At 42.7% G+C, this 27,730-nt stretch overlaps 1 protein-coding gene across 2 annotated transcripts; it reads left to right on the top strand.

Moving 5' to 3' along the window:
• On the top strand, positions 1-26,962 carry TINAG (tubulointerstitial nephritis antigen). Of its 2 annotated transcripts, none has more exons than XM_081857250.1 (11): positions 1-519; positions 4,124-4,187; positions 6,237-6,316; positions 8,402-8,520; positions 9,695-9,818; positions 11,753-11,903; positions 20,620-20,797; positions 21,490-21,535; positions 22,145-22,268; positions 25,267-25,312; positions 26,654-26,962. In XM_081857250.1, the coding sequence occupies exons 1-11, from the start codon at positions 189-191 to the stop codon at positions 26,768-26,770; spliced, it is 1,380 nt and encodes a 459-aa protein (XP_081713376.1). In that variant the 5' UTR covers positions 1-188; the 3' UTR covers positions 26,771-26,962. The 2 variants fall into 2 exon arrangements, with proteins under 2 accessions (XP_081713376.1, XP_081713377.1); XM_081857251.1 differs by having other exon boundaries at positions 232-519; positions 6,237-6,326; positions 8,406-8,520; positions 26,654-26,961.
• Positions 26,963-27,730: the final 768 nt, after the last annotated feature.

The raw sequence follows: 27,730 nt of genomic DNA on the forward strand, positions 1-27,730 counted from the left end.
CCAAATGTTTTCCACATCACAGAGAACATTATTTTCCAAGCTTCTGTTTGGACTTCTTGCTCGAATCATGAGCATTTTTTTTTTTTTTTTGCTTTGTTTTGACCTGCACACTTGGTAGAGAACCATTCTGAAAGAGTCCTGCTCAGCGAGACCTAGAAAATCTACCATTGGGAAACAAACACCCCAGAATGGAGATCTATACCTGCCTTTTGGTTTTTTGTTGCTTTGCAGTCATGCTTTGCATGGACAGATTATATGCCTCCAAGAATAATATTCTGCTGAAAGACCATTCGACGGAAAACAGAGCCAAAAGGACGCTATCCGGGGGAAGATACTGTAGGCTACGAGGCTGCTGTCCAGGCAGAGATGATGGCTGCACCTTTCTGTACTATGCCAGGAATGCCACCTGCTACTGTGATGCTTTCTGTTCCTCAGGCCCTCCTGGCTCTGTAGACTGCTGCCCTGATTTCTGGACTGTTTGCCGGGGCCACCCTATTACAGCTTCATCAGTGCTAGCGGGTGAGTGTTGAATATATATCCAGCTGCATTTGGCGTAAAACCTATGTGTCCCCCTGAATGTATACTGGCCAAATGCTACAACGTTATTTATTTTTTTAGAAACTGTTATTGGCAAGTTAGGAGGTGTGTCCTCTACTTGGAGATGACAGAGATGGAATCTGGGACCTTCTGCATCAAAAGCAGACGCTCTATGACTGAGCTAAGAACTTTCCCCACAGATAGAATCTGTGAACTTGCAAAATTAAGCAATACATTTGGTAGCATTGCTCATTTTAAACACATTTTAATAGAAATCAAAATGTATTGCAAATGACATTGCTCAAATTTCATCGGAAGTTATTAACAAAACATGCTCTTAGATTTCACACACTGCGCTGTGACAGATACCGTAAAGTAATTTAGCACACAAAATTATGTTATGCTTTTACCACCTGTAATCGTAGAGGCTAACATAAGCTCTACTCAGATTAGACCAGTTGAAATCAATGGACTTCAGTTAGTCATAGATTTGAAGATGAATTCAAATAATGTTTGGAAAGTCGATACCTGTTTCAGAAAAAAATATTTAAAGGCATCCTCTGAGATCTAATAAGGAAAACCTCCCTGGCAAATCTGTATTCCCCCTCTCATCTCTGAAGATGAGTCAGGGCTCTAGATCTATAGACAGGAATGTACAGCAAAGCAGCAACAAACAAGTGGCTTTGCTCCTATTTAGATGGAATCTGATCCTCCTTTTTTTTTCATTTGTCTTTTCGGTTCTGGACCTCGTGTTTCTGCTTCTAGATTCTAAAACCCTTGTGTAATTCATGGGAACAACAATGTAGGAAGCTGTGAGTCAGGCCATTGGTCCATCAAGTTAAGTACTGCACACACTGCATACTGCATACACTGACGCGGGTGGTGCTGTGGGCTAAACCACTGAGCCTCTTGGGCTTGCTGATCAGAAGGTCGGGGGTTCGAATCCTCACAACCGGTGAGCTCACATTGCCCTGTCCCAGCTCCTGCCAACCTAGCAGTTTGAAAGCACACCAGTGCAAGTAGGTAAATAGGTACCGCTGTGGCGGGAAGGTAAACAGCGTTTCCATGCACTCTGGCTTCCGTCATGGTGTTCCATTGCCCCAGAAGGGTTTTAGTCATGGGTCACATGACCCAGAAAACTGTCTGTGGACAAACACCGGCTCCCTCGGCTGAAAGCAAGATGAGCGCCGCAACCCCATAGTCACCTTTGACTGGACTTAACCATCCAGGGGTCGGTTACCTTTACCTTTTTTTTACAATGACTAGCAGAATCACTCCAAGGATTTCAAATATCTGGAGATGCTTGGAATTGAACCTGTGACCTTTTGCATGCAAAGCCAATGTTCTACCACTGAGCTAAGGCCCAAAATCAGTGGTAGACTTTAAGAGAGCTATACCAATTTTACACCAGCTGCTTCTCCTCTCCTACTCCAAACCAAACCAGACTCAAATAATATTAAGGACTATAGTAGCAAGAGTATCACCAGAACATGGATTACACATGGGACCAAAGGTCTACAAATTTCTGATATTGCATGTGTTCTTCATGGAATCCATTGCCAACTAGGTTGGGAGAGGGGGAACTGATGTCCCTCTTGGTATTGCTGGACTACAACTCCCATTATCCCTGACAATTGACCACGCTGGCTGAGGCTGATGGATGTTGGAGTCCGACAACATCACTAGCCCTGAATTAAGCAAGGCTATCCACGGAAATAATGCAAGCACTAACCTGGCTCTAGTTCCAGCAGAAAAGCATGAAAAGGAAACGCTGAAAGGGACAGGGCTCCGTTCTCGCCCTCCAATTTCCACACACCTCTGAAAGAAAAGAGAATCTCTGCTGAGTACCAATAGCAAGTTGGCTCCTTTCAGTTAAATTGCCGGCAAACCATTCTTCCAGCTGATAGCCTGGAGTGGAGCTGTATTTGCCAAGGAAACGCCATGGAGGGGAATATCTATTCTCTGCTAATGATGGCAGAGGCTCCCTCATTTGAGGCAGCGCAGATCAGAAGGACTTTCTGTGAAGCGGCTGTGAAGAGTGGAATTCAGTGAGGCTTGTTCCTCCAGGAAGCTGGAGGAAGAGAAAGACACTTGGCATTTTCCCACCTCAGGCAGCATTCTCTTTGCTGCAGTGGGCTGTGCACATCAGCCCATTAAAGCCTGTTACAGATACAAACATCTATCATCTACCTACCTACCTACCTACCTACCTACCTACCTACCTACCTATCCCTATCATCTATCTATCCCTATCATCTATCTATCATCTATCTATCATCTATCTATCATCTATCTATCACCTATCATCTATCTATCATCTATCTATCATCTATCTATCTATCTATCTATCTATCTATCTATCTATCTATCTATCTCTATCATCTATCATCTATTTCTGCCTCTATGAACTGAAAAATAATACTAAATCTATCTCCTACTTAGAAAAGAGAGGGGTGATTGTCTCCTGATCACAAAAAAGGTCTGTATAATTTTTTCGCCTGGTGGATTGGAGGCACCTTATTAACTATTAGTGGCCTCGATTCATAAATATTATCTAAAGCTGCAAGTCTCTGCAGTTCTATTGATTCAGTGTCTATCGGTTGTATATGGTACTTTAGAGAATACAAGAGGACAGGTCCCTGCCCTGATGAGCTTACAATCTAAAATGAAAACTTGGGGGAACAACGGAAGAATGGTAGAAACATGTTTTGGGGTAAACATGGGAGTTGGTGTAAACATGGTTACATGTGAGAAGGGCTGTAGCTCAGTGGCTTAGCTGATGCACCAAGCTGAACTATAAAAAGACCAGGGAGGAGCAAAATGGCCATGATCCTCTCCTCAGGAACCTGTGTATTTGTGTGTTAATGCCAAGCCAAGCCCTGGTTTGGCTTAGCGTTACTTCCAAAAGTGGCCACGGAGTTAGAGAAGATGACTCTGAAATATCAGAGATATGGCACTGGGAATAAGCCCTATCAAGCAGAGTTGCTCCTGAGTAAACATGCACAGGGTTGGCCTACACAATAAACAGAGGATGTTAGTTGTGACTAGCGTAAGTCTGTTGCTCTCAACAGGACTGTATCACACAATTATCTTTAGTAGGGTTTTGGCTAATATTCGTGACTTCTTTTTCTTTCTTTTTTGGAGACATTCCAGATCCATTAGTTTTTCAACTATACTGTGTTCAGAATTAGCTGACAGGAAAATGCATGTTTCATTCCATGTTTAGATGAATCTAATGATGCTTGTGTACTCTGCTTAAAGTGAGTACACAGCATAAATTTTTCAGATGGGGAAACAAAGGAATGATCATTAAACCTTCTTAGGAATGTGAATAATTATGCTGGAAGCAGAGGGATATGTAAACAGCATTACAAGAATATATAATGAAATCTTTTCTCAATTTGTACGGGCATGATTCACTTATTCATCAAGTTCACTGATGCAGAAAATTAAAATGTCTACTTGGCAGAAACTGGGCAGTGGGACAGAATGCTATCCTCTGTCTTTAGGCAAATTATGTACAATCAATTACCTCGCTGGCATTTGGCTAATTATGGCCTCCTTTCTCTATGTACTGCATTGGCAGGATGCTTCAAAGGTGGTCGGTACTATGAAGAAGGAGCAACGATTCAAGACAACTGCAATTCCTGGTAATTGAGAGAAACAAATGGAATGTCTTCACTCTTGAGATCAGCCTTAAGAAACCAGCTCAAATCTTGTCTATCTCACAAACTCACTAGCTGGTTTTAGGCAACCCATTCATCTCCCACCTGCAATATAGACAGAATGTGTAGCAAGGATTCCAACAAGATAATGGATGTGAAACACTTCATGCATTTTAAGTCGCTGTATAGATACTGAGTCCTGCCAACCTAGCAGTTCGAAAGCACGTCAAAGTGCAAGTAGATAAATAGGTAGCGCTCTGGCAGGAAGATAAACGGCATTTCCGTGCGCTGCTCTGGTTCACCAGAAGCAGCTTAGTCATGGTGGCCACATGACCAGCTGTACGCTGGCTCCCTCGGCCAGTAAAGCGAGATGAGCGCCGCAACCCCAGAGTCAGCCACGACTGGACCCAATGGTCAGGGGTCCCTTTACCTTTACCTATAGATACTGAGACTATTTGAAATAGGATTTGGTCATTATTGTACCAATGTTGTTTGGCTGATAGGTGATTCACCAAATTTATTAATTAGAGACTGTGAAGTAAGAGATCACAGACTCCAGTTGCCCTTTCAAATTCAGCTAAGGAATTTAGATGGTGTGGGGGTTTCTTTTGAAAGGGAAAAGAATACTGGAATCTCTGTCAGAAAAGCTGCTGGTGCATAATTAAATATAATCCATAATTAAAAGCTTGCTTAGTTATTAGTCATTGACCTTATACAGATCAATGTGATTGAAGAGGAGTAAAAAAGAAAGAGAACTGAAATATTGTCTCTTCCCTGCCCTTTAAATGTAATTCTTGATTACATCTTAAGTTAGGGCAACTAACAGGGTGAGCCTATCTATGTTCAGTGGGGCTTATTACCAGGCAAGTGGGTTTAGGATTGCAGCCTGAGGCAGCAGGAGCATATTTAAACTAAAATCCCACAGCATTTGCCAAGCAATACAGGAGAGAGAGAGAGAGAGCATCTACACCTTATTTTGAATGCATTAACAAGCCCATTAACCTCTCTTTCAAATGGATATTAATCGGGCAATTTTCAATGCATGACTGCATGCATTACAAAGAGAGCAAAGCACTAACACGACTAATTTCTTGATTGTGTGTTGTATCTGAGGACCCAGGTGCTGGTCTTGGCCAGATTCCATTCCCAAATCCATCCTAACAATTCAGCAGCAGCATTTGGACTGTGAATGGTCTGGAAAGCAGAATGTACAACCCTAGAATGAATTCCATTTCTATCTGGGGAACAGGTCTGCAGGCATGTGACAGTTTATGATTCTTCACTTTAAGGACATTGTCACAAAGGTGAAAAAGGTAAAGGCCCCTGGACAGTTAGGTCCAGTCAAATTTGACTATGGGGTGTGGTGCTCAACTCTACTTTCAGGATACCATGACAGAAACCAGAGCTCACAGAAACGCTGTTTATCTTCCTGCCACAGTGGTACCCATTTATCTACTCCTGCTGGTATGCTTTCAAACTGTTAGATTGGTAGGAGCTGAGACAAAGCTACAGGAACCCACCCCTTCATGCGGATTTGAACTGCTGACCTTACAATCAGCAAGCTCAAGAGGCTCGGTGGGTTCACACCACAGTGCCACCCATATCCCTAATTCTAACAGGTTTCCCTCAACATAGTGCTTTTCATTAAGAAGCTCTGATGAAAGTGGTGTGGAAGATTTTTCTGAGATAGGGCAGGCATCTGTTCCAAAGAACAGCTATATTCTGGGGGACAACTGTAAATCTGTAAACTGTAAATTTAGAAGAACCCATTCTTTTGTGGGGCCCATAAGAGTTACTGAATACCCACTAATCTTGATTATTGATTAAAAAAAAAAACCTGTCACCAAGCAGATAAAACAAAGAAGGAATATACGACAGAAGCCCAAATGTTCTTCACCAGATACACACACAGAGAGGGAGAGATGAAAAGAGGATTATAAGATCATTGTTTCAGGACCAAATACTATGTGTTTGTAATTATTCTCCACAAACTTTTCCTATGTACGTCTTACTCTCTCCTTTTATTCCTTTCAGCAAATGCATGAGCAGCAAGTGGAACTGCCTAGAAGAAACGTGCCTTGTGCAGCCCAGCTTAATTAAGCAAATCAATGATGGTAACTATGGGTGAGAAAAGTCCTGTTCTGCAGCACTAAGTTGGAAATAGCTCCCATTTTATTCACAGAGAAAAAGATCACTTGAACCTTACGCAATTGCCTTGATATCTTTTTCTTCAAGCACCATGCCCACAGATGTGTGTGTATGCATTTATTATTACACCTCTTCTGTGAGCACAGTGCAAGATATGTGATTTTCTTCTTTCCTCTAAACAGCATAGAGAAGCAACCTCTCTCTGAAGCTCCGAACATTATTCCCCCGATGATTTACATACTGAGAGTAATGGCTTCACACACACAAATTGAATGCTGAGTGCCCCCATGAAGTTAGTTTCCATTTTCAAGAAGGAGCACATTGATTTTTATAACTTCATGATTTGATGACTCTTTATATTGAACATATAGGTCACTTATTCCACTAGGGATTTCTGCTCTGTGCAGCACGACTTGATGAGTCTGTGTCACCAAGATTTTTTCATCTTAACTGAGCCCATGGGAGACAAAATGCAGAAACAGTATTACTTTCTGCTGCAATTCCCATATCTTGCTGCCTGGGCCTGGCAGGTCTATACATCACAAGCAGCAGATATGTCACAATTAAAAGGTGACTAAATTCAAACCCGGATTTCACTTTGTAATAACTCCCTCTGCTCCAAAAATTTATGTTTGTATCCATGATTTTACACACACACACTATAGGAGGATAGCCATGCATAAAGTAGACCCTGTCCCATAATAACATTTGTTAATGTAAAATAACTCTGTGTTTGTTAGTGGGGCATTTTAAGTAATGTTCTTGAGCAGTTGCCAGGTGAAACCCTCAGTAAATCAGATCCTATTTCTTAAGATAGGAGGACCCCTGGATGGTTAAGTCCAGTCATAGGCGACTATGGGGTGTGGCGCTCATCTTACTTCAGGTTGAGGGAGATAGCGTTTGTCCACATAAAGCTTTCCAGGTCATGTGGTCAGCATGACTAAACCACTTCTGGTACAATGGGCCACCGTGATGAATGCCAGAGTGCACGAAAACACTGTTTAGCTTCCTGCTGCAGCGGTACCTATTTATCTACTTGCACTGGTGTGCTTTCAAACTGCTAGGTTGGCAGGAGCTGGGACAGAGCAATGGGACTTGAACTGCTGACCTTCCGAACTGCTGACCCAAGGGGGTTGGTGCTTTAGACCACAGTGCCACCCGCTCCCAGTAGATAAGACAAAGAAGGGATGTGTGTGTCTCACACTATGTATGTGTAAGTACTGTTGCAGCAAAAGACGACCCCTTGCATTTCAACTGTAGGTGAGATTACCATGATCGCTGTCCCACCACCATTTTTGTGTCAGCAAAGTTTCATGTGATAAACATGAGCTTGGAAATCTAAATCATCATGGTTCCTGGAAATGGGTTTGCTGTGGGTGATACCTAGTGTTAGCTGTAGAGTAGACCCATTGAAACCCATTGATTTCAATAGGTCTACTGTGAATATGACTAGCCTTGGACATCACCACATATGGATCAGGCATTTCAACACTACAGGGGGGAAATACCTATGGTGGATGCAAGGGGAACATTTCAAACAAACAAACAAACAAACAAATGTGAAAGAAACCTTCAAGATAAAATCTGAGTGATAAATCTTGAGAACGGATGCACAGAAATAAATCTTGTGGTTGTGCATATCTATAGCAAAGCTCAATCTTCTGTGATTAACTCACTGCAATTTTGCACATAGTACTAGCTGATAAGCAATATGACTAAGCTATAGCATGATAGTGCACTGAATGGTGTGAATTTGTGTGAATGATGAAACTCAGAATGCCATCTTTATGTTGAAAGGAGGGAAATGGCCCAGAATTATCAAAGTATTATCTTAAAAGGAATGGGCAATGTATTCCTTTTTATTGTACGAATGCAGACCCTGAATGGCAAGTTTAAATGCTACCATTTCCCACATCAGTGGAAGATCGTTTTCTATGAAGGGAAATTTTATGAAGGCTTCATTCAAAACTTTTTAAAAATGGCAACATCTATGATGTACTGCCCATAGAGCTAAACATGCATGACTAACACACTATTTTTTTATCACCGAGGCAGATGGAAAGCTACGAACTACAGCCAGTTCTGGGGAATGAGTTTGAAAGAAGGTTTCTATTATCGTCTTGGCACGTTTCCCCCATCTGCTGCCCTGCTGGACACAAGACAAGTCACGGTGGGTTTTCATTTTCTCTCCTCTCTTCAAACAGCAAACTTCAATGGAGCCTTTCTCCACAGTCATCCTCAAGCTACGCTTCAGGTGGATTTGTCTATCATCCTGGGCATGACACTGAAATAATGCGTCAAGCAGAGGCAATTGGCTAACCAGGTGAAAACCATGATTCTCTTATATGTGAAAATGAAATCTTCCTCTGAGGGAAAGCTGCTCACTCAGATTAGCACAAAGAATCACAGAATCATAAAACTGTAGAATTGGAAGGAACCCTGACGATCATCTAGTCCAACCTCCTGCAATGCAGGAATCTCAACTGAAGCATCCATGACAGAGTCCACCACTTGTCTGTTCTATTGTCGAACAACTCTTGCCATCAGAAAGTTTTTCCTGATGTTTAGTCAGAATCTCCTTTCTTGTAACCTGAATCCATTCATTCAGATCATACCCTGCAGTGCAGAAGAAAACAAGCTTGCTCCATCTTCCATGTGACCGCCCTTTAGATATCTGAAGATGGCTATCAAATCTCCTTTTTTCTAGGCTAAGCATACCAAACTCCCTCAACCATTCCTCATAAGGCTTGGTTTCCAGACCCTTGATCATTTCAGTTGCCCTCCTTTGCACAGCTTGTCAGTGTCCTTAAATTGTGGCACCCAGAACTGGACACAATATTCCAGGTGTGGTATGTCCAAGGCAGAAAAGGGTGGTCCTATGACTTCCCTTGATCTGACACTGGACTTCTGTTGATGGAGCCTAGAATAGCATTAGCCTGAAATAACATGTAACAATTAGAAAACATATAACACTTGGAAAAAGTGGTCCTTAGAAATTTACCCATGGGGTCAAATGGGGAAAGGCTGTGGCTCAGTGGCAAAGCATCTCCTTTGCATGCAGAAGGTCCCCATGTACAATCCCCAGCATCTCTAGTTTGGCCTGGGAGATCCTGCCATCTGAAACCCTAGAGCAGTGTTTCCCAACCTTTGGTCTCCAGCTGTTTTTGGACTACAATTCCCATCATCCCTGACCACTGGTCTTGCTAGCTAGGGATGATGGGAGTTGTAGTCCAAAAACAGCTGGAGACCAAAGGTTGGGAAACACTGCCCTAGAGAGTCACTATTGGTCATAATATGTATGTTTGAATATAGTTATCCAGTCAAATGCCTTGGGTTTCTTGTAGGAAAACCTGATCACAGAAACAGATTTCCCCGAATTTTTTGTGGCCTCGTATGAATGGCCTGGGTGGATTCATGACCCACTGGATCAGAGAAACTGTGCAGCATCCTGGGCCTTTTCAACTGCAAGTAATGTGTCCCCCCTTTTTCTTGCACCCTAAATGTATGAGAGAGGCTGTCCATACTTGCAATAGAATATTTCAGTTAGAAGTTCACTGCTTGCTGGAGGAGGTTTGTGCATCTCTTTACTTTTCCAAAAGTTTCAAAAGGGTTTACTATTTTATCTGTTTAGGGTAGTCTTTTTCCCTTGGGGATTCTCCTCTAATTTAATGCCTCCCCTCTAATGCCCCTTAAATGGGGAGGTGGATCGTAAGCTAGAATAAAAGACAGACCCAGTCTGGTCTTTGGGGTGCAGAGTAACATGCAAATGCAATCTTCCCTAACCACATCAATAGAGTAAACAGCATGTCTATAATATGCAGCCAGGCATCCTCCTTAGATGGGAACTCTCTGTGTACACAGGTGCCCATGCAAGAGATCAGCATAAGACAGAGGTCAGTCAACCCTTTAGAGGTCTGTGGACACATCTGCAACATCTGTTGTGGGCACCACACAGATGCCACAACCAAACACACACTGAAACATATTCTGTTTGAGAAAGTATGATACTTATTTCAAGCCTAATTTCAATGGGGAGCAGGGAACCCTGTGGGTGGCGGGGAAAGGCTCTGTGGATACATGTGACCCTTGCTGAAAGAGAATGGACTACTCTTCTGATCTACAGGAAGTTGTAGATTTTTGCAACCAATGGTTGATTTGGATAACATAGCAATATAGAAATCGGTGGGGGTGGGAAGATAGAATTTGATGAAAAGATGCTCAGAGGTCTCTTTCCCTCATCAGCACCAGAAAGCGGAAGAGCAGCTTGGCCCTAGCCATTGGCTGGAGACCAACCATGCACTGGAGTTGTCTGCTTTTCCTTCCCATCTACTTCTCTAGGAAAAACCTATCTGTAGCCATGATTAGTTGCCCTCTGGCAGCAGAAAGGAGTGGCAGGATGTTCTGGGTGGAATCCAGTGTTGCCATTCCACTTGCTTCATGGCTTTTAAACCAGCAGATGGCTCTGGCAATATGAGAGGAGTGTTGACCACTTCATCTTCCCTCTAGTGCCTCCTGTATCTCTCTCTCTCTCTCGCACACACACAAAAATTGTCCCAGACCCTCCACAACACCATGGAAGTTGGCTTGGGGGCCTCCAGGACGAGGGGCGGAATTGGGAGCAATCCCATCTCCTCCTCTTCCATTAGTGGAGGAATCTGCTGGATCAAAGGTTGTTATGGGAGTGGAATAGCAGCACTAGAGTCTGCTTTTTTGCTCCAGTCACCATCCAAAGCAACCTGGGCACTAACCTAGAGAAGGGCTTCTCCCACAAAGTCACCAATGGAAGCTCTGGCAGTGGTGGGACACAGAGAAGGAGAAAGGTCATAGCTCAGTGGTAGAGCATGTGCTTTGCATACAGAAGGTCCCAGGTTCAATCCCTGGCATCTCCAGGTAGGACTGGGAATGCCTCCTAACTGAAACCCTGGAATGTGGCTGCAGGTTAATGTGGGGAATCCTGAGCTAGACGGACCAATTGTCCGACTAGATATGGAGCAGCTTCCTGTGTTCCTAAGGGTCACTCTCAGAAGTGGATGCACACGTTTGTGTGGGAAGAAATCCCAGGTCCTAAGCCATACAGTGACTTCTCAGGTATGCTTTAGGTAGGATATACCCTGTAGGCAAGCAAATTGGGGCATCTTGAGTTTCTCAACTTCCCTTCCAGCTGGCCAAAGGGATTGATCGCATTTGAAGATGCAACCTATCAAAGTCCATTTCCAATTGTGTGGGAATTTGAAACCTTAAAGTTGAGGGCATTCCCTCATAGCAATTTGCTAGAATTAAAGGAAACTCTGTGGTTCCATATATATTTTGTGACACAGATTTATTATGTCTGGCACAGAGAAAATTCTAACCGTCCAAACAATATAGATTACTTAGTAATCCAACTGTTTCCCATAAAACAGGTGTTGCGGCAGACAGAATAGCAATTGGGTCCAAAGGCCGTTTCACAGACAACCTTTCCCCTCAAAATTTGATCTCTTGTGACACCAGAAACCAGCTTGGATGCAGAGGAGGAAGCATAAATGGGGCTTGGTCTTACCTCAAAAAATATGGGTAAATAAATCATTTACTTACTGTGCTTTTAGAGTTTAAAACAATCAACAACAATAATGTTTTAAGAAAAGCAACTTATATATGTGAACATCCTGAAGCAAAACAAAAACAAAGTCACCAAACTGACATATTTTAAATTTATGCAAAGCATAAATGCAAACCTGATAAGATTTCCCAATAACTTTCTCAGTATCAATAAGAAGTGCCATATGAATTGCAGATCTATTGTCCAGAGAGTGCAATGTTAATGTATTCACATACTTAAGCCATGCCATTCATATGCAAGGAACTGTACACAGGAGATATGAGTGCAAATATGACTTCCCTCATTGACTCACGGATGGCCTTAGGACCCAGCTACATTAGTAAAGAAACAGAGATCTGAATGTGCTATAAACATGCAACACCAGATGGCGCCAGAGAGCAGGAATTTTTAAAACGTGATTTTCCATAGAGATTTCTCCCTTTTGTTAAAACGAACTAATTTCTGACTTATTTATGTAATTCTTTTTCTGTGTTTAGATCCACCCACAGTTTCTTGGACCAGTTACAGTGCGCCATCTGTAACATTTAAAAAGTAGCAACCTCTTTAGATTGTTACAAAGATTAACACTATAATACTGATGTCACCCTGAACCTTAGAAATAGGACTGGTGCAAATATAATAGGGTTGATTCCTGGGACGCGTTATGGTCATCAAGCTCTCTAATAACTGTCATAAGCAAATTTCAAAACTAATTTTGAATCAAATTTGACATTTGACCAACAATTCCTTGATTGTCAGGGTATGTTTATTTGAATGTGGTAGCTAAATCCAGAGGGGAAGCTGTACTGGCCTGTTGCAACAAAAACAACTTCTGGTTAGGCAAGTAGCGTGCTGCAGCCAGCAGTGGCAGCAAGTGATGTATTCCCTGGAGGCTGGATCTGCTGCCTCTGTAGATCCTGCTGCCCAAAGTGTTTGCCTCACCTTGCCTCATGGGTGGGGCAGTCCTGATTGTACTGTAAGTTGCTGAAACAACAGTGAGGTCTGTAGCACCTTAAAGGCAAGCAAATATATTATAACATACCTTTTCATTTACTTGAGTTTACCTCAACTCTATGATTCTGTGATTCATTGGATATGTCAGCTACAGCGGTCCAACACTGAGGGCCTTTTGGCAGTTCCCTCATGGTGAAAACAGAAGCTACAGGCAGCCAGGCAGAAGGCCTTTTCAGTAGTCACACCTGCCTTGTGGAATGCCCTCCTGACAGATGTCAAAGAGTTAAACACAGCAACTCTCTCTGTCTCTCTCTATATATATACACACGTCTGAAGACAGCCCTATTTCAGGAAGCTTTTGTATTATTGTTGTTGTTCAAAGCTTTACTAACATCAACTTCTTCAAAAACAGATGCCAAAATGTTCAAAATGATACATCCAAATAATTCCCTAAGACATATGCCTGTCCAAGACAGGATCATCTACTTAGAAATAAAATGACTTATAATCACAGCTGACAAGCATAGCGCTCGCTCTCTCTCTCTCTCTCTCTCTCTCTCTCTCTCTCTCTCTCTCTTTCTCTCTTTATTAGATGATGATTTTATTTTGAGAAAGTAAGGATCATAAATAAATAAGAACAAAAATGTGCACTCCACCATCCTTTTCATTTTAACAGTACAAATTCTACAAACACCTTCCATATTTCCACAAAATCATTTCTCCTGCATGTTCCCCATTGGGAAGCTTTTAATGTTTGTTGTTTTGTTTTTCCTGTATTTTCGTTGGAAGCCACCCAGAGTGGCTGGGACAACCCAGTCAGATGAGCGTGTTGTTGTTGTTGTTTTGTTGTTGTTGTTGCTGCTGCTGCTGCTGTTAAATAATGTATACCCTAGTCCACAAAAGCTTTGTCAGAATAAATTTGTTAGTTATTTAGATGCCACTGGATTCTTTGTTTTCTTAGCAACTTAAAACACAATCCTATATACCTCGCCCCCATTCAGAAGTAAGCCCTGTGAGGTTCAGTGATACTTAATGCCCAGATTAAGTGCATCCTACACTTACTTAATTGGGAGAAAGCCCAGTTGACCTCAGCAAGACTTACTTCTGTGTAGACATGTATTGTTTCATAAATGGCTCATTGCTGATTCATACATCAAAACCAGAATGTCACACGGAAGTGACTTTTACCTGTAGCATATTCTTTTTGGAATGAAGGGTGTGATGGTTCCCTCAGGGCCTACCATGGAGACTTCTTTACATTAGGTGCATCTGTCACCTCTCAGCCTACTCTGCCCAGGCATGCTCCCTTCAAGTTTGAGGTTATGCATCTCCACTCTGGAGGCAGCAGCACAGTGCAGTAATGCAGTGTTTCCCAACCTTGGGCCTCCAGCTGTTTTTGAACTACAGTTCCCATCATCCCTGACCACTGGTCTTGCTAGCTAGGGATGATGGGAGTTGTAGGCCAAAAACATCTGGAGGCCCAAGGTTGGGAAACACTGCAGTAATGAACTTCTCATGTTCCTAAGACACACCTTAGTCTCTTAAAGGGAAGAGCCATAGCTCCATGGCAGAGCATCTCGTTTGTACACAGAAGCTCCAGGTACAATCCCTGGTATCTCCAGGCAGGAGTAGGAGAGACCCTCATCTGAAACCCTGTAGGGCTGCTGTCAGTCACTGTAGATTGTGCTGATCAGGATTTGAAATCCTTAAAGATGGCTAAGTAATGGCTCAAATAACATTCATTCTATGCCTTCCTTGTTCCCCAATGAGCACGAAATGACAGCCAAAAGGGTGTTGCCAGTTTTCTTAAATAAAGGATTTGCGTAAGCACAAGTTCTTTGATCACTCACAGCTCAATATGAGTGGATCGTAGTCACCGAAAGTCATTCTCCTTGAGAAAATGAGAGTATGAAAGCTCAGTCTGCAGTGGATGTTTCTGAACATACAAATCATCCCTTGCCATTATAGCACTTGAGGAGGGAAGAAGCTGGCATGGCCTCTCTTAAAGACAGCTCATCTGCCCAGCAGATCCTATCTTTAGGCCCTCATAGCTCCGGCAACTCTACTTCTCTTATTTTCTCGCTTCCACCCTACTATAATAATGCTGCTAGATTCAGAGACTGTACTCCATACACAGGTATAGCAGGGCAAGACACCAACTAGTAGAGAGTGGAATGGGTGTAGAAGCCTGCATCCAGCAGCCCCCAAACAGATGTGTAGAATCATGTGTCTTGTACCACAAGTCTGTGCAAGTGATTCTGTGTCTGAGCAATTTAAGGGACATGTGCTGAGCATTCGGTTACTCCCAGATTTCTACAGATTTCGGCACATGCTCTTCTACGCTGCAGTTTTTCCTCCAAATCAACATGGTGCCCTCCAGATCTTATTGGACACCAGCTCCCAGCAGCCCCAGACAACAAGGCCAGCATGATGGAAGCTGGAACCCGGCAACACTGGGAGGGCACCAGGTTGACTATCCCTGATCTAAGGAACTTTAAAGCGAGTGCCATATTCCATTTGTAATTGAAAGCACCTTCTAGATTTCCCCTCTCTAGCTTCACTACCAGATCTCTTCCTTCTGCCATTCCTTCCTGCCATCAGTCCTTCAGAGTAGAAAATAATTCTACCTACTGAGTTAAATAATCCCCCTATAATCCTCCTTTAGAAAATTGTCAGAATGCTTAAAAGAATATTTAGAAGGAAAGTGCATTTTAAAAGAAGAAGCACATTGGGCTTTTATCTCGGGGGGGGGGGGAATGTTGTCGCTTTTGTAGGATTTAAATGTAAAGTAATCCTGTGTTGGTAACAAAGCCTCATCAGCACTAGTAATTATGCATGTTGTGGCGATGTGACAGATCTCAGAGATGAAAATTAGGACTCCCTTTCACTGGAGAAACCTAAAATTTTACCTGCTTGTTCACTGCAGTTTAAACGTCCTATTTGCTTAAATGTGACTGCTGCAAGACTCATTTGTCAGTATTGCACTAACTGTAGTTATTCTATGCCAGTGGGATGCTAACTTTCTAAATTGATTTGACAAGGCTCTTAAGAAAATGTAATAGGCTCTCACACAAATTTAAACATCTCTAGGCAGCTCCCTATATCAATATTTAATTATCTGTGGTGGTTATCCTATACCAATAAACCTGGAAGGGAATAAGCCTCATTGACCTCAATGGTACTTGCTTCTGAAGAGATATGTATAAGATTACATTGTAAGTCTGCCATCCTGCAGGTACAGATTTGGCTGCAGAGCTTACAGGCTTAAGAAGCCAGAGAGGTGTCCCATCTGGCATCTTGGGACATTACCATAGCTAGTGGACCACTGTTGTGCTGAGCATTTTGGAAGGCCCATCCTACTAAATGGAAGGCATCTCTCCATGGTTTAGATTTAAGGCACCCAATAGCCCATTATTCTCCTGTTTCAGTAGCAGGGACATGGATGGGGACCTGGACAAGAACTACCTGTTGAGATGCCCTGTTGAGAGAGACGAAGGGCCTCCAATTAGAACAGGGATGGCTAACCTGGGGCCCTAGAGATGTTGATGGACTACAGCTCCCATCATCACTCACCATTGACCATGCTGGCTGGAGCTGATGGGAATTGGAGAGTAACACCTTGAGGACCACAGGTTCTCCACCCCTGATTTAGAAGGCAGTGAGCCTGCTGAGATGCAGACTGCTTAACACAACGTGGATGCACCTACAAAGGCTTCTTATGAGAGCATTTCCCATGCCCTGCACCATTCATTCAGCATGTAAGGTGGACTCTAAGATACCTGTTGATCCCATAGATGTCTGCTGAATTTTGGTCACAGCCCATGTGGTGTAGCGGGGAGAGTTAATAAACTAGGACCTGGGAGAAGAAGAGTACAATGCCACATTCTTGAGGAAGCTCAATGGATGACTTTGTGCTAGTCATTGTCTCTTAGCCTAACCTACCACACAGGGTTATTGTGAGGATAAAATGCATAGGGGGAAGGGGCAGAAAACCATGTGTGCCACCCCGAGCTCTTTTGAGGAACGGTATAAACAAGTACAATTTTAATGAGTGGATAAGGCACAACATGGAGCTATTTTTCTCCACCCCTTCTATGCTACCTTGTCTAGCATTATTTTCAATGACTTCCAGTCATTGAGAACTTCTGCACAGAATGAGCAGTTCAAGGATACTGCTTTTCTAACTGAACAGTTGTGCTGACTAATACTTTAAAGTCTTTTAGAAGCACACTGGAAGCCTTAGAAGATATCTCAAATCCTGGAAAAGAAGAATCAGTAATTGACCTTTCTTAATGTCTGTTCTGGGCCTTTGTTGGCAAGGTGATGTCTCTGCTTTTTTTTTTGTTGCAGCGTAGTATTTTGTTATTAGAGGTTTTGGAGCACTGCATGATTGTTGTGCTGATGATGCTCAGCTCTTTCCCTGAAATACCTAAATCAGGTGCGGCTATGAAAGTATCGTGCAAGACCAGTGTCTAGATGGGTGAGGGTCACCAGACTGAGCTCGACTCAAGAGGCTCCAGGTTGTATACAAAGTTAGAGCTACTCAGAGTATAATGGGCATGGTTAACTTCAGTCCATTAATTTCAGTGGGTCTTCTCTGAATAGGACCCAGCTGAATGCAATCTTTTCAGCCTGATTCTGTCTTTTTTGAATTCAATAACTTGCCTTCCAGTCCCAGCTGCATTTCTAAATCGAATTAACTAGATGAAAGCTATAATACAGAAAATGATTTGGCATATTATTCGACAATCTTCTTTTGCCCTGAAAGTATCAAATGTCCTTACCGTGCCTTATTATTTGATTTAATGTATTATGCAGGTATTCTTAGGCAACTCTAAAATAATAGATGAGCCTCCCTCTTTCTGCTTTGCACCAGGCATCTTCTACCCTGCCTTTGGCACTTTAATCTTTTCTGCCGCCTTTTGCTCTCCCCACCCCACACTCATTCACCATTTATCATCAATGACATGCCAAGGAATTAACACACAAATGCCTTGCACAGAAATAAAATGATGTGCAGTCTGTCCATGTGTCAAATGAAAAAGAAAGATCCAGCTGTAGCAAAGGGATATACAGAATAAAACTGAATTGCCAGGAGGCTGCTTGGCCTAAAAAAAACCCTGTAAACCAATATAAGGAAGATCAAAGAGGTGTATGTCCAGTAATAGATGCCCACAGGCTCCAACTGAATCTTTAAACTCACCACCACCACCACCACCTCAAACAGCATTACAGCACACCTGCCATTACCAGCGGCAATGGGAGTCTCATGTGTTCATCTCATAGTTCTTAGTAGCATCCACTGGTGTCATCTGCTGCAAGTAGGCTGTTCATATTACAAACAGCCTGTTTGTGAGGATGTTGCATGCCACTCTGGCAGGGATGGGAGACCAGTTGGACCACAAGTCAGTGGTGTAGTGCAGGGGACACAGGGGTGATTGCTCCAGGTGCAAAATTGTTAGGGATACAACATTTCAGCACCTGGTGCTACCTCAGTACAGCTGTGTGCTGGCAACCAATGCTACGCTACTGCTACAAGTCCCATTAGATCCCTGACCATTTGCCATGCTGGCTGGGGCCAAGGAGAGTTGGAGTCCAACAACATCTGGGTTCATCCATACCCAATAGGAAGTGTGCATAGGTTTCCCTTTCCACGCCTGATGTGTTCCTGTGCGTGAGCAAGAAATAAGCGAAGGAAAGAACTTTCCAAATCAATCAGACTTTATTCAGTAAAAGTCTATCTTGACCTTGAATGTGTATAATTTGTTGTTCATTATTGCTAGAGGCAGCCTATATCTCTTTCCTACAGCGCATTTGAAAACCAATGGAACAAATTTTTCTTTACTGCTCTTGTCACATGGCAGAAATTAATTGACACAAAAAAGAATTAAATACAAAACCATGTTTCCTACAAGCATTTAACACATAAATGACCTTAAGCATTACTTCAGCAGATGCACACACATAACTTTATATATATATATATATATATATATATATTATTTTGCCATAAAATGGACTTCTAAGTGATTAAGGGGCAACAGAGCATGCTTATAAAATGTTTAATATAATGTGGGAATTCAGAGCAAAATGACAACAGGATGCTAAGTGGTCCTTCCTGGATGACTCACAGAGGGGAACAAAGCAGGCTGATGAGTATATATGGAATTGTAAAATCAAGATGGTGAAAAATAGCAACCCTCAGAAGATCGTGCAGAAGGGGATGTGGACCTCAGACTGAAAAGGTTCGCCAACCCTGTCCTAAAAGCATCTGATTGACCAAGGTGGGAATAATCCTATCCCTACTTACCTGGATTTATTTATTTATTTATTTATTGCCATTCAGGATCACAGAATTGTAGAGTTGGAAGGGACTACAAGGGCCATCCAGTCCAGTTCACTGCAATGCAGGAATCTTTTGCCCAATGTGGGTCTCAAACCCACAACCCTGAGATTAAGAGTCTCATGCTCTATTGACTGAGCTATCAGCAGTTCATCACCATTACTTCATTACTGCTTCATATCTACTTCGTTAACTCTGTCTTTATTGTGCCACAAGGCTCTTTGCTGGTTTTGTTGCAATGGGGCGTCCCCTCTGGAAAGGCAACACACAGGGAATATTTGTAAATGGTTGATGGCTGAGATATGTGCATCTATCGTTGGCTCGATATATGTTTTTAAAAACATATGTTTCTGTATTGGCGGATGACAAAATAAAATAGAATAGAATTTATTATTTATACCCCGCCCATCTGGCTGGGTTCCCCAGTCACTCTGGGCGGCTTCCAACAAAGTATTAAAATACAGTAGTCTGTTAAACATTAAAAGCTTCCCTAAAGAGGGCTGCCTTCAAATGTCTTCTAAAAGTCTGGTAGTTGTTTTTCTCTTTGACATCTGGAGGAGGAGGAGGAGTTTGGATTTGATATCCTGCTTTATCACTACCCGAAGGAGTCTCAAAGCGGCTAACATTCTCTTTTGCCTTCCTCCCCCACAACAAACACTCTGTGAGGTGAGTGAGGCTGAGAGACTTCAGAGAAGTCTGACTGGCCCAAGGTCACCCAGCAGCTGCAGGTGGAGGAGCGGGGAAGCAAACCCAGTTCACCAGATTATGAGTACACTGCTCTTAACCACTACACCACCCTGGTGGGAGGGTTTCCACAGGGCAGGTGCCACTACCGAGAAGGCCCTCTGCCTGGTTCCCTGTAACTTGGCTTCTCACAGTGAGGGAACCGCCAGAAGGCCCTCAGCGTTGGACCTCAGTTTCCAGGCAGAACGATGGAGGTGGAGACGCTCCTTCAGGAAGACCTGTGCAAAATAAGCCATTTGCAGTGGAATGGAAAATGGTGGATAAAAGTGCAAGTGGACTAAGGTGCAGTCACATGATGTCACATTCACACATCCTTAGACCCTTTAGATGTTGCCCTTCAACTCTCCTTTGCCATAGCCAATATGACCAACAGTCAGGGATGATGTTAGTTATAGCACAAAAACATCTGAAGGGTCATAGATTCTCCATCATTACTCCAAAGCAATTGCTTCCAAACTATGGGCAGGATTCAACTAATGACTCCCATCAACCCAAACCCTGTGCAAGGATTTCTACTTGTGCAACAGGGGATTTCCCCCTCTCCCCATGAACTCCCAAAATTTGGCTCTGGTAGGTTCAAGAGGAATTAGAAATTAAAACACAAATTGAAAAATAATAATAATAAATAATGTGTCGTCTGATCCCAATAGGCTGGTGTCTCATGCTTGCTACCCATTATTCTGGAATCAATCTGACCCGGCTGCTTGTGGGGTTTCAAGTGTGGCTGATGCTGCTGGGAAAAGGCAGGCTACGCGACCATGTCCAAATGCCTTAGAACCATCCAACCGCATTTATCAGTGCAGTTCTCCCTACAGAATCTCCTCACAGGTAAGTGCAGACAACAGGGACTCAGCTGCAAATAAAACGTTTTAAGTGTATTTTAAGTGCAATATACAATGTGACACTAGATGGCAAAGGTGAGCCATGGAAAATTCAATGTATTTTTTAAAACGCTTTTTTTAAAAAAATAAAAGTGTTTTCAAAGGGTTTTTATATGTGTCTAGATTCCACCTAGGTATCTGGTACCTTTCTTGAACTATGGAATGAACCATAAAGTTAAAAACAGATATATGATAATAAAATGCATTACTGCATTACAGGACTGCTATAATATATGTGAAAGTTCTTTCAAAACTTTACAGCACTGGATAAAAGTTTGTTATTATATCATCACTGTGAAAGTAAACTTTGTGTCCCCTGAGAGGAAGGCATTCAGGTAAATTTCCTTTAAAACAAGACAATAAACAAAACCCAATGAAATTCTAGAGATAAAATCTTTACTTTGAAACAACAGTTGAGGCACTTACAAATTTACTAATGCACCAATAAGCATGGAAAGTGAAAAAGCATTAAGTGGCAGCTAGTCATTCACATTAGCCAGTGCAGCCGGAAGATCAGACCATTTATCACAATAGTTAAATTCAGCCCGTTGTAAAAGCTTTATATCCAACTCATTCTGAAATGTTAAATGTGGGAAAATATATGCAAAAATAGTATATGTCTCTTCCCTCCACTTTTAGGAGACGGACATAATGAAAGAAATTAAGGAGAACGGGCCAGTGCAAGGTAAAGAAAACAAATGCTCTTGATTGCAAAACCAAAACCAAATTATTGCATCCTGCCCACACATAAAAGCAAGCACTGTGTAAGGTCCTTTGTGCCAACACCACACGTCACGCCAAGCATCAAACAGATGTCTGTATCACTGATAGGGCTGCTCACCTCTGTTTAGAGGGAGGGCTCTGATAACATCTCTACCAGTACTATAATGGCAATGTCTTCCCTGCACATGTTGTCTTCCTTCCCCTGGTCCTTAGGAACATAGGAAGGTGTCTCAGACAGTCAGGTCGTTGGTCCGTCGAACTCATTGTCTACACTGATTGGCAGCTGTCAACCAGGATTTCAGAAAATGCATCTTTCTTGACCCTATCTGGAGAGGCTAGGAATGGAGAAATGAAAGAAGCTGCAGGAAACACCAGGAATGGGAAGACAGAACTGCTTTGCTTCCACTTACACCAATGTTTTACACTTACCTTTTTGCTTATGTTTCATACTTGGGACATAAGCAGGGTTCCTTGTTAATCTATGACCTGTCAGCAATGAGCCATAGGTAAAATGGGAAGAATAAGGAAAATGAATATTGACTTTGCTTGCTGGTTCCTTTTTTAAATCCAGCTGTCATGCACGTGTATCGTGATTTCTTCCTTTACAAGAGCGGGATCTATAAGCACATTTGGAGGACAGGTGGGCAGCTGCAACATGAGAATCACAGGAGAACCCATTCTGTCAAGATTGTTGGGTAAGTGACGTCTGAAAGCATGGATCCCTGCTGAACCTCTGCCGGAAGAGTGTCCTGTTGCATGGGACCATGGACACTAAATGGCAGACTTATAGTTGAAGTCATTTTGGCTTCTGAAGCACAGGGGTGGAGAATATAATATACACACCTTGTTTTGCTTCCCCTTCCACTTCAGAGCTATAGCCCCTAAAGCGGACACAGTGGCTGGGCACAGACCTAGGCCACATCCACACCAAATATTTAAAGCACTCTTCTTATACTACTTATTTTTAAAATATTTTAAAAATTAGTTTTTACTCTTACGCTACTTTAATAGCTATGACTTTCCCCCCAAAATCATGGGAATTGTAGTTTTTAAGGGTGCTAGGTATTGTAGCTCTGTGAGGGGTTTCCTAAACACTCTCAGTATCCTTAACATGCTATGGTTCCTAGCAATCTTTGGGGAAAGCCACAACTGTTAAAGTGGTATAAGAGAGCTTTAAATGTATGGTGCGGTTATGATTCTTCAACATTTCCTCCTTTCCATTGTTTTGCACAACAACTTCTATTGCCCTGGTTGATGCTCACTCTTAGGACTTGAGAGTCTTCCAATGAATAAATTAAATGTATAAAACTCTACTTTAAAAGTAATTGCTTCTCGCCATTATTGATATGCGGTAGAAGTGGAGGTTTACGGATCACTGAGTGGATCGTTAATGCTACAAGCCTGCAGTTAAAATACATTTCCAGCTCCCTTAAGTTTCTTCACACTTGCACTTTAATAAGTGATGCTTCGTGATCTTATGTATGAGTGGGTATCAGCTTCCCAAGAAATTGTCTTCACTGTCTTTTTTTAGCTGCCAGAAGGCCAAGAGAGGCTTTGTGCTGCTACAGCAGCTAAAACAGCATCTTCTGTGAGGGCAAGCACTTCACAGCCGTGCCTTGCCTCCCTGGTTGTTGTTGTTGTTGTTTAGTAGTTTAGTTGTGTCCGAGTCTTTATGACCCCATGGACCAGAGCACGCCCCCGGACGTTTGACGGTCTATTGACCCTGTGCCACCACTGTGATTGCTTTCTTTGCTGCCACCACCCTGCTGCTCACGGGGACACACGGAGTCCAGACAGTTGTTAACATGAACAAATAATCAAGTTTATTTTTAAATGCAGGAACAAGCATATGGTTTCAGTTTATTTTTCTCTTGTCAGTTTCTTAATCTTAGTTCCTAACAACTCCACACTGATTATTCCAACTATCTATCTGACTCAACCTAACAATTCCTCTCACCCTCTCACAATACAACTCGACCAACCCACTGCCTATTCCTCCCTCTTACTTTTCCAACTCCCAAACCTCAATTCTCAACTCCCAAACCTCAACTGACTCTCAAACAGCTCCCACTCTAACTTTTACTTTCCCCTTGAATTCTCACTGGCCAATCACATTACACCCATTTTAACCCTTTCCTTATGACCCATCCTAGGAGGCAAACGCCACATTGCCAGGCACTCCTGTCTTCCACTGCCTCCCGCAGTTTGGTCAAACTCATGCTGGTAGCTTCGAGAACACTGTCCAACCATCTCATCCTCTGTCGTCCCCTTCTCCTTGTGCCTCCCTGGTAGCTTTTATGAATTCCCACAACTTTCTTGTCACTATTTCTCTGGTGCCAACTTGTTCCAGCACTAGGGGGAGTTATCCTGACACATCTTGTGCCAGGCCACTCCAGTCAACCTCCATCCCTTCTGAAGCCCAAGGTGGCTTGTGATGGAGTTGCATAGATGCTGCTTGGATGTGGCTGCGAGGTTGCTAGTGTTTTACATAACTGAGCAAGCATCTAAGTCTGGTCCTTAGTGAAACTAGATTTTCTAAAGGGGTCATCACAAACTGGCTGCTATGGGCACTGTAGTCAGGAAAATCAGGAAACCGAGCTTTGCTGAAAGTATGGAGTCTATTGAACTGGAACCCTTCATGCAACCAATTTCAAGAGGGATTCATCTGGTCAATGACAGCAGAAGGTACCATGGTATCTGCATAGCTGGTTATTTAATCCTTTGTTCCCCTAGCAGTCACTCCTTTATAGTTAGAGGCTGGTGATAATCCATTCTGTAGTCTAATCAGTATCTGTAAAGGTCTGTAGTCCCAATTCTGCCAATTTTATCATGGGCCAAGGAATGGGTAGCTGAAATAGATATGCAGAGGGCAGAAACTCAGGGGAAAGGTCTTCACATTTACTTACTCTCGTTCTGTTTAACTTTGGTTCAGTGAGCTGGCATCTTCCCCACAGAAGAAAGCCCATTAAAGAAAATAAAAAGCTATTTAGCTGACAAGAAGTCTAAGCTCTAACATTGCCTGCAATTTCCACGTTGACACTGAAAATACATGTCTCATCAGCATAGCAATGAGCAATATACTTTCAGATTCACTCTTCTGTTATGATTTATATTGATTGCTCACCATTTAAAAACAAAACAAAACAAATCAAAGGGTGTATACAGATACACACAGCAGTAAGGTGCCTTCTCTGCCCTGTGGAGACACATTTTTTGGCCAGAGTTCACTCATTGTAGTCTTCATATTGTTGGCTTTGGTGTTTATAAAGTGTCTTTTGCTATAATTTTGCAATGCATTCTGAAGTACTTGTGGAAACTGAGAGTGCCTTCTCTTGGGTTGGCAGTCTTCTGGACAACTTTTCTTTAAAAGGAGCGTCAGTGGGTGCTGAAAGGGGAAGGAGCAAAGAAACTCATGTGTGCTAGACACACCTTCTGTGTGTACAGATGACAGCGTTTCAACAGCTTCTCATGCTGCCTGCATAGTGTGCAGGTGTAGACAGTTGCAAAATGATGTCTGCAAAAGTGCTTTTAGAAAACACCAAACTGCAGTGCTTCAAAGCTTGTACGCAAAGGTGTACACAGTCAAAAGCTCCTCCTTCCTTTGATGTTTATTTCATCACCCCCACCCTGATGTACGGGGGAGGGGGAGGAAAAAAATATAGCATGTCTGATGAATGCCATCTCTTTGGATAGGTGGGGTGCACTGCCAGGTGCAGATGGACAAAAGCAGAAATTCTGGGTAAGTGTACTTGGGCAGTAAGATAGAGCAAAGACAGAGGACCCCAACCAGAAAAAGTTGCTTCTGCTTAAGTCCCACTGAAAATGAATGGGTCAACTTGCAAATTAACTAACCATCCCTTTCAGTGGAACTTACTCGAGCATGACTATCTTTCTCTAGATTGGGGTCATAGCCTTTTTTGCTCATGTAAATTATCTAAATTTGTCTTTCCCTCCTCCCATTTTACTGTTTCACATTCATTGGTTGCATCAAGTCCATGTGATCTTCCATGACTACCAAAACTGGAGGCTCACATTGTGGTTGGGTTGCCAATAATGCCAGTTGTTTCTAGCAAAATGTCATTGTTTTCCTTCTGCTTTCTCACCTTATATTAGTATAGCAATGTTTGGTGGCAGAATGAGTGAAAGTTCTGCTGACTATTTCCAGTGACTATCGATGAGTGCTAGTCATGAGGCCTAAGTTCTTCCTCTACAGCTGGAGGCACAAATGCTTCTGAATACCAATTACTGTAAACCACAAGAAGGTAGAGAATTCTTGTGCTCTAATCTCACAGGCATCTGGTGGACCACTGTGAGAACAGGATGCTGGACTAGATGGGCCACTGGCCTGATTCCGGTTTGAGATATGGCAAACTAAGAGATCAGCTGCTTTAACCTTCTCATACTACAAATATGCATGCCAACCATACATATTGTCATGACCTTTAAGGTCTAAAAGATCAGTGTTTTTTAATAATATCATTTCCCTTAGCCAGCATAAACAGGATGCCTCATAATACCTTTCTCAGAATGCAACAGGATAGATGCAGGATAGATATGGTTAACATTGTAAGTGAACTGCTTCCCAAACCTTAGACTACCACATGTCAAAGAGAGTTCAGCGTGTGGGGGGGGGGGGTGTTGGAGGCTAGCCAGGAAAGACTACAAATTGGATTGGATGGAGAGAAGCTGCTTAAGCCCTCCCTCCAGCCATTCCCTAGCTCAAATAACCCTTGACAGCTCCATTGGACAGTGGACAAGACACCACCCAGAGCAGGGAGTATTAGGTTACAAGAAGGAGATACAGAACAACTTCAGCTCATGTCTTTTATAGCATTTAGTCTAATCTTGTAATGCCTGGGTGCTGTCAGTGTATTGCTAATGGGCTAGATATACTACAAGTTTCACTCTATATAAAGTAGTTCTTTATAAGATATGGGGGCAAGTGGCAGACCTTTTGGAAGAGGACAGTACTATTATTGCCACTGGCGATATGACTCCTTTCCTCCTTTCACTACATCCCTGCTTCACTACGATCTGGGCATTCACAGTAATAAAAAGTTATTTCTTTCCCCTCCTGTAGATTGCTGCAAATTCTTGGGGGAGCTCCTGGGGAGAAAATGGCTATTTCAGGATTTTACGTGGAGAAAACGAATGTGATATTGAAAAGCTCATTATAGCTACTAAGTGTCACCTTTAGTTGATTTTCATTTATATCATTATTACACTCCAAAAGCTTTTTATATACCCAGAATGTACCATCTATAATGTCTTTGTGCATCCTTATGTTTTCTTTGAGTGGCTGTTTTACCTTCACTTAAACGTACTGCATTTCTGTGTGAATTAAAACATGGCTGTACATCCAGCATGATCAAATTCTGTTACTTGCTTTGCTTCCAGCTCCAAGGATATTGGCGGTCTGGCTATCTTTTTCTTCATTAATGGCACAAATGGAAGGTAGCATATGTGTATAACAGTCAGTTCTCATTTCCTTCTCCTTCTGTAGCAGCTGTGTCATTACTCAGTAGGTGCCAATAATGACTGTGATGCCACAGGCTGCATGTGGCATATATATGCCAATATACCTGCTGCTTGTGTACATGGTATCCAATTAAGGCTATAATCCTATGCACTTCTACCTGAGAATAAGGTAAAAGGTAAAGGTAAAGGACCCCTGGATGGTTAAGTACAGTCAAAGGTGACTAGGGGTGCAATGCTCATCTCGCTTTTCAGGCTCAGGGAGACGGCGTTTGTCCGCAGACAGCTTTCCAGGTCATGCGGCCAGCATGACTAAGTTGCTTCTGGTGCAATGGGACACCATGATGAGTGCCAGAGCGCATGGAAATGCCATTTAGCTTCCTGCCACAATGGTACCTATTTATCTACCTGCAATGGTGTGCTTCTGAACTTCTAGGTTGGCAGAAGCTGGGACAGAGCAACGGGAGCTCACCACCGTCGTATGGATTCAAACTGCCAACCTTCCAATAGCCAAGCCCAAGAGGCTCAGTGGTTTAGACAACAGTGCCACGTGTGTCCCTTACTGGAGAGTAAGTCTCATTGAACACAGTGGTTATTCATGAGTAGACATGAATATGATTGCACCAGGGTGCCAACTTGAATAAAATATTGTGGGGCCCAGGTAAGCCAGTCCCCTCCCCCA

The sequence above is a fragment of the Podarcis erhardii genome (assembly GCF_964252035.2).
Source record: "Podarcis erhardii genome assembly, chromosome: 3".
In the NCBI taxonomy this organism is placed as follows: Eukaryota; Metazoa; Chordata; class Lepidosauria; order Squamata; family Lacertidae; genus Podarcis; species Podarcis erhardii.

Coding starts and splice junctions, on each gene's coding strand:
- TINAG (XM_081857250.1), top strand. CDS start 189: ATGGAGATCTATACCTGCCTTTTGGTTTTTTGTTGCTTTGCAGTCATG. Junction 6,317..8,401: donor AATTAAGCAAATCAATGATG/GTAACTATGGGT, acceptor TTTATCACCGAG/GCAGATGGAAAGCTACGAAC. Junction 20,798..21,489: donor CCTACAGAATCTCCTCACAG/GTAAGTGCAGAC, acceptor CTCCACTTTTAG/GAGACGGACATAATGAAAGA.